The sequence below is a fragment of the Chenopodium album genome, chromosome 8, assembly GCF_948465745.1.
Source record: "Chenopodium album chromosome 8, dcCheAlbu1.1, whole genome shotgun sequence".
Taxonomy (NCBI): domain Eukaryota; kingdom Viridiplantae; phylum Streptophyta; class Magnoliopsida; order Caryophyllales; family Amaranthaceae; genus Chenopodium; species Chenopodium album.
Window position 1 is genome coordinate 28,271,147 of NC_137841.1, and position 13,486 is coordinate 28,284,632.

General features: G+C 34.3%; 1 protein-coding gene and 1 long non-coding RNA gene across 3 annotated transcripts; both read left to right on the top strand.

Annotated features, from left to right (window-relative positions):
* The first annotated feature begins 116 nt into the window (after positions 1–116).
* On the top strand, positions 117–1,270 carry LOC145555997 (uncharacterized). Its single transcript, XR_014091663.1, has 2 exons — positions 117–233; positions 1,104–1,270. It is a non-coding gene; the product is annotated as an uncharacterized LOC145555997 (long non-coding RNA).
* A 3,191-nt stretch (positions 1,271–4,461) lies between these two features.
* Positions 4,462–13,202, top strand: LOC145641800 (binding partner of ACD11 1-like). 2 transcript variants are annotated; one of them, XM_081692764.1, is made up of 5 exons: positions 4,462–4,593; positions 7,418–7,584; positions 9,248–9,323; positions 11,907–12,020; positions 12,558–13,202. In XM_081692764.1, exons 2-5 carry the CDS (start codon positions 7,469–7,471, stop codon positions 12,984–12,986), a joined length of 735 nt encoding a protein of 244 aa, XP_081548890.1. In that variant the 5' UTR covers positions 4,462–4,593; positions 7,418–7,468; the 3' UTR covers positions 12,987–13,202. The 2 variants fall into 2 exon arrangements, with proteins under 2 accessions (XP_081548890.1, XP_081548891.1); XM_081692765.1 differs by having other exon boundaries at positions 12,567–13,202.
* The last annotated feature ends 284 nt before the right edge of the window (positions 13,203–13,486 follow it).

Consider the following 13,486-nt stretch of genomic DNA (forward strand, 5'->3'; position numbering starts at 1 on the left):
AACTGCCCTTATAACTACCCCAAACCCTAAATGTTTTCGGCCGTTCTCTCTCCTCCTCCTCCTCTTTCTCTCTCCTCTCCTCCTCTTTCGCGTCGCCGTTCTCCTCTCCTCTCCTCTCCTTCATTTATCTTTCTGGATCTCCTCCTCCTTTCTATCATCACTTGAAAACCACCAACAAATTCGAAGACAACAACATGCAACACGGATTTTGAGGTTTTTCAATCGATTTTGAGGTTTTTCAATCGAATTTAATAGTTTTTTTTCGATTTTGATTTTTTTAATTTCAAACTCTTCTTTCAATTGATTTTGATTTTTTTTTTCAGCGATTTCTCGGTTTTTTTTGTTACGATTTTAATTTTTTTTTTCTCAGTTTTTGATTTTTCTTTCGATTTCAATTTTTTTCCGAGTTCAACTATTTCGATTTCTGGGTGTTTTCGATTTGTGAATTTTTCTGGGTTAATTTTTTTGATTTCGATTTTGATTTTTTTTTTCTATTTTTGGGGTTTTTTTTTTCGATTTCGATTGTTTTTTTTTTATTTTATTTTGATTTTGTTTTTCGATTTCTGGGTTAATGCATGCGTTTTTGGGTTTGTTGATTTTTTTTACTTGATTTAGATCCGTTAAAGATGCAAGATTTGTTCTGGGTTTGTTTTGGGATTTTCTTTTTTATTTTTCGATTTAAATTCGAATTTTTTTTATTTTCTGAGTTTTTTTTTCCAGATTTTTGATTTTGGTTTTTAATTTCTGGGTTCAATTTTGGTTTTTAAATGATGTTCTGGGTTTTTTTTTTCTTACCAACTGATTTTCTTTTTTATTTTTCGATTTTTTTTATTTTATTCGATTTAAATTCGAAATTCTTTAATTTTTTCTGGGTTTTTTTTTTTTCCAGATTTTCGATTTTGGTTTTTTATTTCTGGGTTCAATTTTGGTTTTTAAATGATGTTTAGGGTTTTTTTTATTCTTACCAACTGATTTTCTTTTTTTTTTTTTATTTTTTTTATTTTATTCGATTTAAATTCGAAATTCTTTTATTTTTTCTGGGTTTAATTTTTTTGGAAGCTTAATTATATTAATCGTTTTTTTTTTTGCTTTAATTGGTGCAGGTATCTTGAGTTAGATCTTAAATGGAAGAAGCAAGATGCAAGAATATTGAGTTTATTTTTTTATTTATATTGTAATTTTTTTTATATGTTGTAATTGAACTACTACTGTATTGATCTATATTGTAAAATTGTTTTGATTATATATTGTAAATTTTTTATTATGTTGACTGAAATTCGATCTATATTTTGATGTTCTAAATAATTTAAGTCGATTTTTAATTGTTTGCTGTTCTAAAAAAAAAAAAATTATAATATTTGGCACTGGTTAACCGATGCCAAAAACAATTCCACATTTTTTTAAACCCATTTTTGGCACCGGTTAATCGGTGCCAATTTCAAGTTTTGGCACCGGTTTGAACCGGTGCCTTTTTAAACCCCTTTTTGGCACCCCCCAAATTGGCACCGGTTCAAACCGGTGCCTTAGGCCGGGTTTGAACCGGTGCCAAATTCATTTTTTCACGTAGTGCCATTAGGGCTTGCATTGATGCCAAGTTGGACCCACATGACTTTGTCAGTTCCTGGTACTTTGTGAAGACTTACAAGCAAGCTTACAGTGTCTGCATCAACCCAATTCCTGACACAGAGCAATGGCCTGTACATGAGTCAGGTAGAATCATCATGCCTCCTAAGATGAAGAGGGGAATTGGAAGACCAAGCAGGAACAGAAAGAGGGAAGAAGGTGAGGAGCAACCTGGAAAAAGGTCAAAAACAGTGAAATGCAGCAAATGTGGTTGCTTTGGGCATAATAAGACAACCTGCAAGGGAGGCTTAATGGGAAAAGAATTGAAGTCAAATGAGCCTGTTGTCATCAAGAACCCTAGGGTCAGAGACCAAAGTAATGCAGCAAAGGCAGCTAAGGCAGCAAAGCAATCTGAAGCACTTGGATCTCAGTCTGCAGCAACTCAACCTTCAGCATCTCAAGCAGCAGCTTCAACAAAAAAAAAAACTAAGGGAAAGAAGGGTAGACCCTCAGCTAAGCAACAAACAGTGCTGACAGCCTCACAGTTGCCTAGCCAACCAATCCAGATGTCTCAAGGAAACTCTCAAAGCTAGCAAGTGTTCTGTTTTGCAAAGTAGTAGCATATGCTTTTTTTTGGTGATTTGGATAGAAAGTCAAACTTTGTAGTCAACTCTGTATGTTTTGGATTTTTTGCTGAACTTACATGGTAATGTTGAAGAATTATGCCATTTTGTCTATATTAAGAATGGTCCACATTTTGAATGATTTTCCAGACTTTAATGAATGTTGGCAACTGATGCCATTTTGTTCAGCTTGTTAATTTCAGTTGATCTCAATGATTGATTAGACTTTAATGGTCCCACATTTTGTTCATCTTGTTAATTTTAGTTGATCTCAATGATTGATTCTATTGTAACTAATCAAACACCATTAAACTCAATCAAAATGCAAATTATTTTTCCATTTTCATTCAAAACCAAGAAAATACAACCTTACTCTTAAAATTTGTTCCTAGTACACTTAGTCTCTGAAGTACATGGCAACTAAATACACAATGCTCATTTCAGGGTTACAGACAGTAAAATAAGATACATCACAAGAGCCATTCTAACAACCATATAAACATAGCTTGCAAACTCATATGCTTTGTCTGTGAAATCAATAAATTCCTCTCTTAATACTCTCAAATTGGATGATTCTTCATGTTTGGCTATAATTTGATCTTCAAGAACCCACATGAACAAACTACAATGCCTGCACTTGTAATATGACCTCCCTGGATTCGAAATTGAGTCAGAAACCCTAATATCAGCAAGTCTTGGTGGATTACAATTGCATTGAATTCGTCTCACCCACATGAACCTCCCAAATCTGCTGCCAGAAGAGGAACCACTGCCTGCAGAACCAGCCATGTCAGAACAGCAGGGACCAAATGAAAAAAAAAAGAAAAGGAGAAGAGGTGAGCTCGAAAAAATAGAGGGAAATTTTATGGAGAATTGAAGAGGGAAAGTGGGGTTTTATGGAGAGAATAAGGGTTGGGAAGTTGGAGGGAAATAACAGCAAAATTAAGGGGGTCAATTTTGGAGGGAAATGATTAAAAAATGGGGGTATATTAGTCATTTCATCTATTACTAAGCCTAAAATGTCAATAAACTAAGTTATTAACGTCTGATTAACAGACTTAATCACGTCAATTATAAAGTCAAAACCTCAAGTGTATCAGCAGGAAATCAAAAAAAAAAATGTGATACCGCTGAGAAAAGTCAATACCTGGAGTGTATCAATGGGAATTTCCCCCTTTTTTTTTTTAACTTGTGATTCTACATCTTGCATCCATGTGTATATAAGAATATTGGAAGGGGGTTGTTAAACGTCGCTCCCCTTTTACTAGGCATCGCTCGCATTTTTTTAAGATTTTCCATTTTTACCCCTATCAAATAAATAGCCACGACTCACTTTACGGTACTCAAAACTCTCGTACTTCACTCTCATACTCTCATTTACTCTCATTTTATTCTCTAAAAAAAATAAGTAAAATCAGGAAAACAAAAAATTTGATTACAATAATAAATTTGATAAAATAATAATACTAATTACTCTAATCACAAAATTAATACTAATCATAATAAAATAATAATAATAATAATAATAATAATAATAATAATAATAATAATAATAATAATAATAATAATAATAATAATAATAATAGTAATACAAAGATTACAATAGTAAATTTGATTAATTAATCAATTTAAGAAAAAAAAAAAAAAGCACTACATACATCCGCCCAAAATATTAGGATCCACCTTGGTGGATCCTAATTTTTTAAGTGGATCTACCTAGGTGGATCCACTTAAAATTTCCGGATCCACCAAGGAGGATCCGGAAATTTTAGGCGGATCTCTCACATCCGCCTAAAATTTCCGGATCCTCCTTGGTGGATCCGGAAATTTTGAGTGGATCCTAAAATTTTAGGCGGATGTTTTATTTTAATTTTTTCAAAAAAATAGTACGACGACTTATGGAATCCTCCGACGAAGCTTTCGGTGTCCGAATGTTGTCGACATCCATCGTCCTAAACCTATTGCTAATGCTGAGTAAATTTTTTTTTAAAAAATTAACTTGGATTTTTGGTGGTAGATCGAATGTGGTAGGCCGAGGTCGGATGTGGTAGTTCGGGATTTTTTTTTTTTTACCACGTGGTAGTAAGTGGAGGGGTCGGGAATGATATTATACCATTATGCACTACAATTTACACAAAGGGCAATATCGTCCTTTCATGTCAAAAAGGGAGCGTTAGTATGTAAAATGGGAGCGACGTTTAGCAGTTCATTTTGGAAGTCGGCACTATTGTATGATTGATTTCGTAATTTTCTCGTAAAGTCCTTTTCTCTTTTAAAAACAAGCATTTTCTTACCCAAAGTGGACCGTAGACGGATTTGACGGTTTTCACAAATTTCGCAACTTTTTCAAGAGACTTCTCTTCTTCCTACTGCTCAGTTCTCTGTGCAACTTCGCATCTATTGCCAGGTACTCTGAATCTTCTCTATCTCTTTCTTCCTTTTTGAATTTTAGCATCTTTTACTTTCTGCAATCTTCCTTTCTTGATTGTTGTCTAATTGTGTTCATAGTTCTTCTGCTATTCTTACTCATTTTAGTGTTAAATTTGTATTATTGCTTTATTTGTAGTTACCCCACTTTTTCTTGTTTTTGTTATTTGTTGATTTGAATATTGATCTATGGTTTTCAATTTTAATTGGTGATTATAGTTGCTGATTGATCATACCCCTGAAAGTCAAACCCTCATTTGTTTTTTGAGGGAGTTTTGTATGATTTTTTGGATGTGCTTGTGTGTTTGAATGATAGATTGGGTCAAAATATGTTAGGATGCCTTTTGATTTGATGCTATTTTTTAATGTTCATTTCACCATAGTACCCGTGTGGAACCTTCGACACTTGACATGGGTATAGATACTCAGACCCTTAATTTTGGGTCAAAATCATGAAAAAATAGCTGAATCAGACATTAAAATCATGAAATATCTTTTACAAATAGCTGAATTAGACATTTGGACAAGTACTCATGTCCAACACGAGTACCCTAGTCAGTATGAGTAACACAGGGTGTCACATGAACAACATTTGATGAAATGATAAATCTGAAAAGAAAAAAAAAAAAAAAAGACGAAGGAAGGTGTACAGAATAAGAGAATTATGGACGAACGGAAGGAGAGGAGCTATGATTTGGGTATGGGTATGTTTATTTGTTAATAGATATTATGTGGCTTTTTAGAGGTGGCCAGGTGTGGGGGCCTTGGGGGGTGTTATCATACTGGCTTGAATTGCATTTTGCTGATTAGTTTTGTTAATACATTCACTCATCAATCTACTATGTAGACATGTACTATATGTGTTTTAAGCCTTTTGTAGTATTGTGCGGTTATGATTGAAGAAGATGTTTTATTTGCTAAACTAAACACAATGTTGAGGAGGTTTAAGGAACTAAGAATCTTTGTATAGGGTTTAGGGTTTTATGAATCCGCAAGGACCGCAACCCACTGCCAGTCCCAAGCCTGGATATAAAGGAGGGTTTGACGTAAAACTTTGTCACATTGCTTGACATGAGTCACAATGATTAAGAGTAGTAGTAGGATGAGTGACCTCCTCGGAAGTCCTCATGTTGGTTCATGTAGCCGACCCAATCTATGGGACTAAGGCATTAAAAAAGAAGAATAAGAAGAGAAGGGTTAATTTAAGGTTGCTTAAATCTGGATATTAAATCTAGATTTTTGCTTTGAAGATAGGAGCTTTGGATTGCAATTAAAAATGAATGGGTCCGCTCTTTACCAAGGTTGCTTTAGTTCTTTGAGCAAGAATGGATATTTTAACTTTATATTAAGTATACTCAGTTGTAGATTGGAATTGTGAAAACAAACTTTGGAATCTCAAGGCTTTAGGATGTGTAGAAGTAAGACGAAATAATACATGGAGTGTATTGGGGTTAGAAGGTAGGAGGCGTAGACAATCACCTTGGATGGACTGATTGATGGAATCAAAGTTTTGATTTTTGTAAAATTATTTATTTATTTATCTATTTATATCCCGGATGTATTATCAACTCCGTTTGTGAGTGCCATTTTGTGATATTATCTTGGATGTATTATTATATTTCAAAACAGGTTGGTTGGTTGAAGTAGAAGAGTTTTATGGGATTTCAATGTGGCATGCCCCATAGGTTGAAAGGAGAAGTCTATAGCAATTAGGATTACATATCTATATGGCATGGAATGTTGGGTTGTGAAGAAATTTCATGTTCATAAGATGAATGGGTTGGAGATGGATATGTTGCGTTGGATGTGTGGCCATAGAAGAAATTATGTTAATAAATGACATAATTAGGGGGGATGAAGGGTTACATTTATTGACAATTAGATGAGGGAGTCACTTAAATTGGTTTTTCCATGTAAGATGAAAATATAGTGATGCACCAGTTAAGAGGATTCAAGAGACCAAGAGTGGCTTAGCGATGAGATTGCGATGGGTATTAGAAGACCTAAGAAAATTTGGATGAGAGTGATTGAGATTGATGAGTCTTTTGGGGGGTTGGGAAAATATGCTTAAGAGCTTTAAATGTAACAATGAGATCTTATAAAATACTCTTTCATTTTGCCTTTTCAAGTTTTCGTGCATTGAAAATGCTATCATCTGGGAAACTAATTTTCTGAATCCAGGAAGCTAATCTTAAAATTTCCAATAGTTTGGTAAAAATTGGTTGCAGTGCATTTATGCTGATTCTCACTAAAATGATGGCATTTCAGTTATTCAATGTAAGCTTTGAAATAGAGGTCTTATTGAGTAATTGGGGGGATTGTTGAAAATTTGCTTAAGAACTTTTAAAGTAAAATTGAGGTTTTCTGAAATACTCTTTACTTTTGTCTTTTCAAGTTTTCGTGCATCAGCTAGGAAACTAATCTTTCTAATTCAGGAAGCATTTTTTAAATTTCCAATTGTTTGGTAAAATTTGGTATCTGTACATTTAATGCTAATTTTCATTAAAATTGTGGCATGTTAGCTAATCAGTACAAACTGTCAAATAGAGGGGCTTATTGAGTAGTTTTACTGTATTCATTTTAACTTTGTCCTTGTTAGTGGAGCTATCTGTCACCCCCTTTTTTTTTTTTTTTTTTTTTTGTCAATGCAAGTTATTGACTGCCAATTTCATAACATGTCTCTTAGTACCTCAGTTTTTAAAAAAGCGACTTTGCCATATTATAATATATTGATACCCTGCTAAATTTTTAATCACTTATAGTCTTAATAGAAGGTGCAAATTTCTACTAAATTGATTTTGCAGGAAGCTCTACTAAGACTAAGGCATCTGATATTACTTTACTGAGAACAACCAATGTATCCTGGTGGGTATACTATTGAGGTAACTACCCTGTCTCCCAGAGCAACAGAAAAAGATGTTCGTGACTTCTTCTCACATTGTGGTGTTATTGAACATCTTGAAATCATCAGGTATCTTTCATGTCCCCTGCTCTTCTAGTCTGGTTATATATTACAGTAGGCTAATTTGCTGAATCATCCACGATATTGTTTGCCTATTTGGTATCATATATATTGAGGTTATACTTCTTAGTGCTCTTTCGTTTGGGGGGGGGGGGGGGGGGGAAGAAATCTTACAGAAACTGTCACTTATATTAGATCTGCAATTTTTTGTTTCGTGTTTTGGTTGTCTTTTGAACTATTAGCTTTAGCCTGCAAATGTAAAAAAAAAAAAAATGAATAATACTAATAAAATATGGTAAATAAACTAATGAAGCCCTTGGTGAAGAGGCTCAAGACATCTTTGGCAATTACATCTCAATTAAAATCCTGTACGAGACTTGGGCTGATAAAAAAGAGTTTATATCTTTCTTCCTTCAGCTCTCTGGGCCCAAATAATCAGTTTGAGCCAGGTTCTGATCCCCACATAGATACCTGGTCTAGGTCTTAAAACAGACTGGATGGCTCTCCTAAAATCAGCAACTAATGTAGGGTGACTACACACAAGTTACGCAATACTTCTGCTGTTCCTGCTCCATTGTTCCTATACTGCAGGAAGAAGAGGAACATTTTTTTCTTGTTTATTCTTCAAAAATTTTCCCCTCTGACCCTGTCAGTTTGACAAATTAGTTTCTCTCATACTTTAATCCACAACATCTACCAGGAATGCTTTGTCGAGTGTCATAGACAAGGATTGATGAGAGATACCTGATTGGATAAAATGTATTTGGTCCTCCCTGCTTTATTTACAGCGGAATGACGCACTTTGAAAAGTTGAAAACATATCCTCCTGTACACCTCTTTGTTGTGTCAGAGCAGCAAAAGAAAGTTGAAGGAATGCATGGCTGGACAAAAAATGTTCTGTGAAAAAAAAGAAGAAAGAATTAATCTGATGGTAACCATGCATTTATAAGACACCTATATAATAGACAGTCAAGGTTAATATACTTAAAATACGAAAGGCAGCATGTACAAACGCAGTGAAATATACGACATGAATCATATGATTACTCAATAGGGCTAATTAATATTATCGTAGATGTGAATTTTGTCTGTGTTTTGAGAATATGCATGAAGAGACTAAATAGTCTTGAAGATGGGTGCGATGGATTGGGAAGCACATAAAGCTGTACATAGTATTCCAAAATAACCACAATTAACTGGAAAGAAGATAGCAATTAAGCATTTATGTGAGTTGAGAAAGACCTATCCTTATGCTTCTTGTATGGAACTCCAGAAACTAAGCTGCAAAGCTGTCATGTTTGACTTCTTATCTGACCCTAAATGCAACATGCAAACCATAAGGGGAGATTATTCCTTTTCTTCAAATTTATTACCTTCAAATATTTCTTTGAGCTTTTATAGTATCGAAGTGAGAAATTGCACTCTTGACAAAATTTGGGAAGATACCAAATACATGCAATGTAACCATCAGAAAAATAAAGTGCTCTACTTTTTGTGTTTTCCTTGCTGCATATTGATTCTGTGGGTTACTTTTTCTTGCATGTATCCATTTTCCTTTTCTGAAGGATATTTATCACTCATTGCTTAGCTCTATAGCTAGCAATTCTGAGGATTGTAGATCATCATTGCCCTTTGTACTTGTCTTGATATGCCAACTATTACAATGATCCAGGTCTGGTGAATATGGATGTACTGCTTATGTGACATTCAAAGATTCTTATGCTCTGGAAACTGCTGCCTTACTCAGTGTACGTATAGCTTATCAAAACTGAGTTTTTCTTTAATGGACTGCTTTGATTAATATACATATTGCATGGTTTTTTGGTTGCTTATGTTATTCATGTAGTATAGAACTACGATCTTAATATTTGCATTGCAGGAGTGCTTAACAATATATAGCTTGTAATAATGTGGGTATCTGGTTCTAACTTCTATGGAAATTCATCATAAGCTTTCATGCTTGTTTCGTTTTTTATTTTTTTTAGTATATTGAGGTGAACAAGATGAGTTTTGGACTTTTATACAGTAATAAATGATGCCTTTTTTGATAGGCATTGGGGTCTGGACTCTGGAGGAAATTGAATTTCACATGTAGCATGATTTTGAGCTATCCCACTAGTTCAGTTTCTCAAGATATTTGTTCTATTTTCATTCCTTATACTACAACCTTTTAAAAATTTCTAATAAATTGGATAGAAATTCTTTAATATCTACTTGTATAAGCTATTCTTGCCTATAAGATTCTTAGATTGCTAAGAAAAAAAAAATTATAATGAAGTTACATGGTGTGCATGGATTCACCTATCCATTCATACTTCGTCAAGGCTATAAGATTGAGTACCGAGAGTGAAGAATATCTGAATTACTTGAAGAGATAGTGCTGCCTCTTCAATCCCTCCCCCCCCTTTTTTTTCTACCTCGACATGAGGCTGCGTAGTTACCCTCAATCATTAAATCTTAAAGCTAACTCCTTAACGGGCAGTCTTTGGAGACTTTATGTTTCAGTTATGTGATAGACTTCATAATACATCCCTTGGCTTGGCTTTGTGATAAAGATATGTGACAGTGTTGAGTGACAAATTCTATTGAAATAAATTTATGGAACCTTTTTCATATGTGTAAAGCACCTATGTAAGTAACTTAATTACTTGGCTGCCATATTCCAGTAGCATTTTAACTGATCAAAATTCTGCAAGTCATACATATTACACTATTTTCCTAGTCTTGTAGTTTTGGGAGGACATTAAATTGATTGGAATTGCTATTATGTACTGCCTTTGTTTCATAATATTCTCCCCGTTTGGTTTAGAGTGTCAAAGTGGGTCTTTTTTTTTTTTTATTATTATTATTATTTTTTTTATTAAGAGAATGTGGCTGTAAGAGTGGAAATTTTTTTTTTTACCAAATAAGTTATAAAGCAAGACTGATGACTTTAAGAAACAAAGGAAGTATGTTAATATATTTATTTATATGCTTAGGGGGCGTTTGGTATCAAATTAGTAAAGGTAACGGATTGGAAACAAATTAGGGGGGGGGGGGGGGAGGGTAATATATTGTGTTACCCTGACTAATTGTTTGGTATTCTTAAGGAAACGTAAACGATTACCACCAATCCGTTTCCTCTTGTTTGGCATAGCTAACTTGGAAACAAAAAAGAGCAACAATGAGCCTAGTATATGAGCAACAACAGTTTTCTACTTACTGATCTTCTTGATCATTTTAGCCAAATCTTCTTGATCAACTTAAAGATAGGATATTGTTTCTTCTTACTAGGTTCTGTATCTTCCCTTTATCTTATGCTATCCCTTCATTAATTATAGAGTATTAGGGAGTCAAAAAGATTAGCCGAAGTCAATAAAGTGGATAGAATCAAGCATTTCTGGTTCTGATCATTTACAATAAGCAATAAAATGCTACCATTTATAATTTTGTATAAATGCAAGAACAAATTTTGTATTATAACATAGACAAACTATCATGTAGTTAAAATTTCAACTAGGCTTTTTATCAAACAGGTTATGAGCACCCAAAAATGAATTCTAAATCTAGGATTGATCAAACATGTAGAGATTAGTGTATGCTGTAAGCGATTTGCATTTCAGTTACAATCATATAAAACAATATCATTAAACTATATACTATAATGTTACAAGACTGATTACAGAATTTTGTTCATTATTAAAAGAGAATACCTGGAAATTGGATAAACGTTGGAAGCATCAAGATTCAAGCATCATATTAGCAATAATGTCATGAAGCAAAAAGCAGGAGATTCAATTGAGAAAAAGTAAAACTCAAATAAAACAGAAAAATCAGGACAGAAAACCCTAGAAATTAACAACATAGATGGAAAATAGCAATCAACAAATAGATCAAAAACTCAAATAGGAAACTTTAACAACTTGAGCGAAATCTGTTGCTTCGATCGATCCAAATTGGGATTCTTTTTTGGAGATCTGTCATATGAGAGCCTGAGAGGAGAGAGGATAGAGAAGAGGTAGAGTTGTCTTTTTGAGTTAGAGGAGAGAAACGGGATTTGTTTCCCCATGTTTTACACCGGAAACAAAGTGGTGGAATGAATTAGAGGAAAGAAACGGTTTATGTTACTATACTCATTAACCAAACATGTTCTAACGGAAACGGTAACATGATTCCGTTTCTAGCCCTATAAAAATAGCATACCAAACACCCCCTTAATGCTGTCTCCTTGTATGATCTCGATGAGTTTATTTTGTATCATAAATGTTTTTCTTTTTTTTTTTTTAGCTCTTAATTAACTTTGTTTTGTCATTCTGCCTCCTAGCTTATTCTCTATGCCTTTCTTTCTCTAGGGAGCCACAATTGTTGATCAACGTGTGTGCATCACTCGTTGGGGATCTTATGTAGATGAATATGATCCTTTTAGCGATGCTTCATGGAGAAGAGCGGATACTTCCACTGACTCGGTATGTGCTGTCGATTGTAGGTATTTTGGTATTATATTATACCTCTTTTTGTTTGGTTGTTGCCTCTTGAAGAGTTCCGCAACATTTAGTCTGCATTTGATTTGGCTGTATATTATGATGTCCTTTTGTGTGTTTGGTCGATTAATTTAGAGAAATCACGGTTTGCATATATCCCAATGATATCTTGGTATTAATTATGTCTTTTTGTTTCTTTTGGGTCTATAAATTCTTCTTTGTTCTGTATTAACCTCCCTTGTTCCTTTTTTGAGATGTTCTGAAATAATCCTCCCTTTATTTGAGTTAAAGTTAATTTTAGTCTCCCCTAATCACTCAGTTTTTGGTATTATTTTTAATCTGTGCATATGTTAGAATTGGGATTAATAAATACACGGAATGGGATGTATCAATTTTCCACATCGAGGTCACAAATTCTATTTCATTGATTAAATTATGATTATAATTATGATTTCCATAATTTTTCTATGCATTGATGTTATATATTTGCATGTGTATAACATTCTCACTCAATCTGGTCAGGTATCTCAGAGCAACGCATTTGTTTCTACCCCAGGAGAAGCTGTGACAGTAGCCCAAGAAGTTGTCACGACCATGATTGCTAAGGGATACGATTTAGGAAAGGATGCATTGAGTAGGGCGAAAGCTTTTGATGAGTCTCATCATGTTACAGCCACTGCAGCTGCAAAAGTAGCTGAGCTGAGCAATAAAATTGGGCTTACACCAAAACTTTATGCAGGTATGGAAGTTGTCAAGTCTGTGGATCAGAGGTACAATGTTTCTGAGACAACAAAATCCGCTGCCTTGTACACTGGAAGAACAGCGGCTTCAGCTGCCACTGCTGTTGTTAACAGCAGCTATTTCTCTAAAGGAGCTCTTTGGGTTTCTGATGCTCTCAGCCGAGCAGCTAAAGCAGCAGCTGATTTGGGTAGTAACGCTGGTAGTAGATAAACGTATGTCCTGTATGTAAAAATGTATAGGCGTATAGCATTCCCATATTGGATTTGAGGGAGTGCTAGTTAGTCATCAAGATTTGTGAATTGTGCAAATGACACCTCCATATATCCCCAATCACCCCCTCTTCCTTTGTACTCATCAACGAAAACCCTCCTATTAAATGAAGGAAGTTATACGAGATGGCACCATGGTACAATATTTTTTTACCAATCTACGGTATTTGATTATTGTTGGCTGAGCTGCGAGAGCATGTTGGAATACAGAGTCCAATTTGTTAGTAAATATTGCCATCAAAATTGGACAATTAACGACACTTCAGAATGTGTATAATTACTTACTGTGCTACAGAACATTTCTGTATTATAATAGAGATTAAGAGGTAGCATTCCTGCACAGTCATCATCCCAATCGAAAATAGGCTAATGATCAATTAATTGGCTACCCATGGCGAGCATGACCAGATGCCCCTGAACTCAATCCTTTGATGCACACTC

What these genes read in the sequence shown, in the direction of transcription:
- LOC145641800 (XM_081692764.1), top strand. Translation starts at nt 7,469, where the DNA reads ATGTATCCTGGTGGGTATACTATTGAGGTAACTACCCTGTCTCCCAGA. An exon ending in GAACATCTTGAAATCATCAG is followed by an intron (nt 7,585 to 9,247) that starts GTATCTTTCATG and finishes ACAATGATCCAG; the next exon opens with GTCTGGTGAATATGGATGTA. An exon ending in CGGATACTTCCACTGACTCG is followed by an intron (nt 12,021 to 12,557) that starts GTATGTGCTGTC and finishes CAATCTGGTCAG; the next exon opens with GTATCTCAGAGCAACGCATT.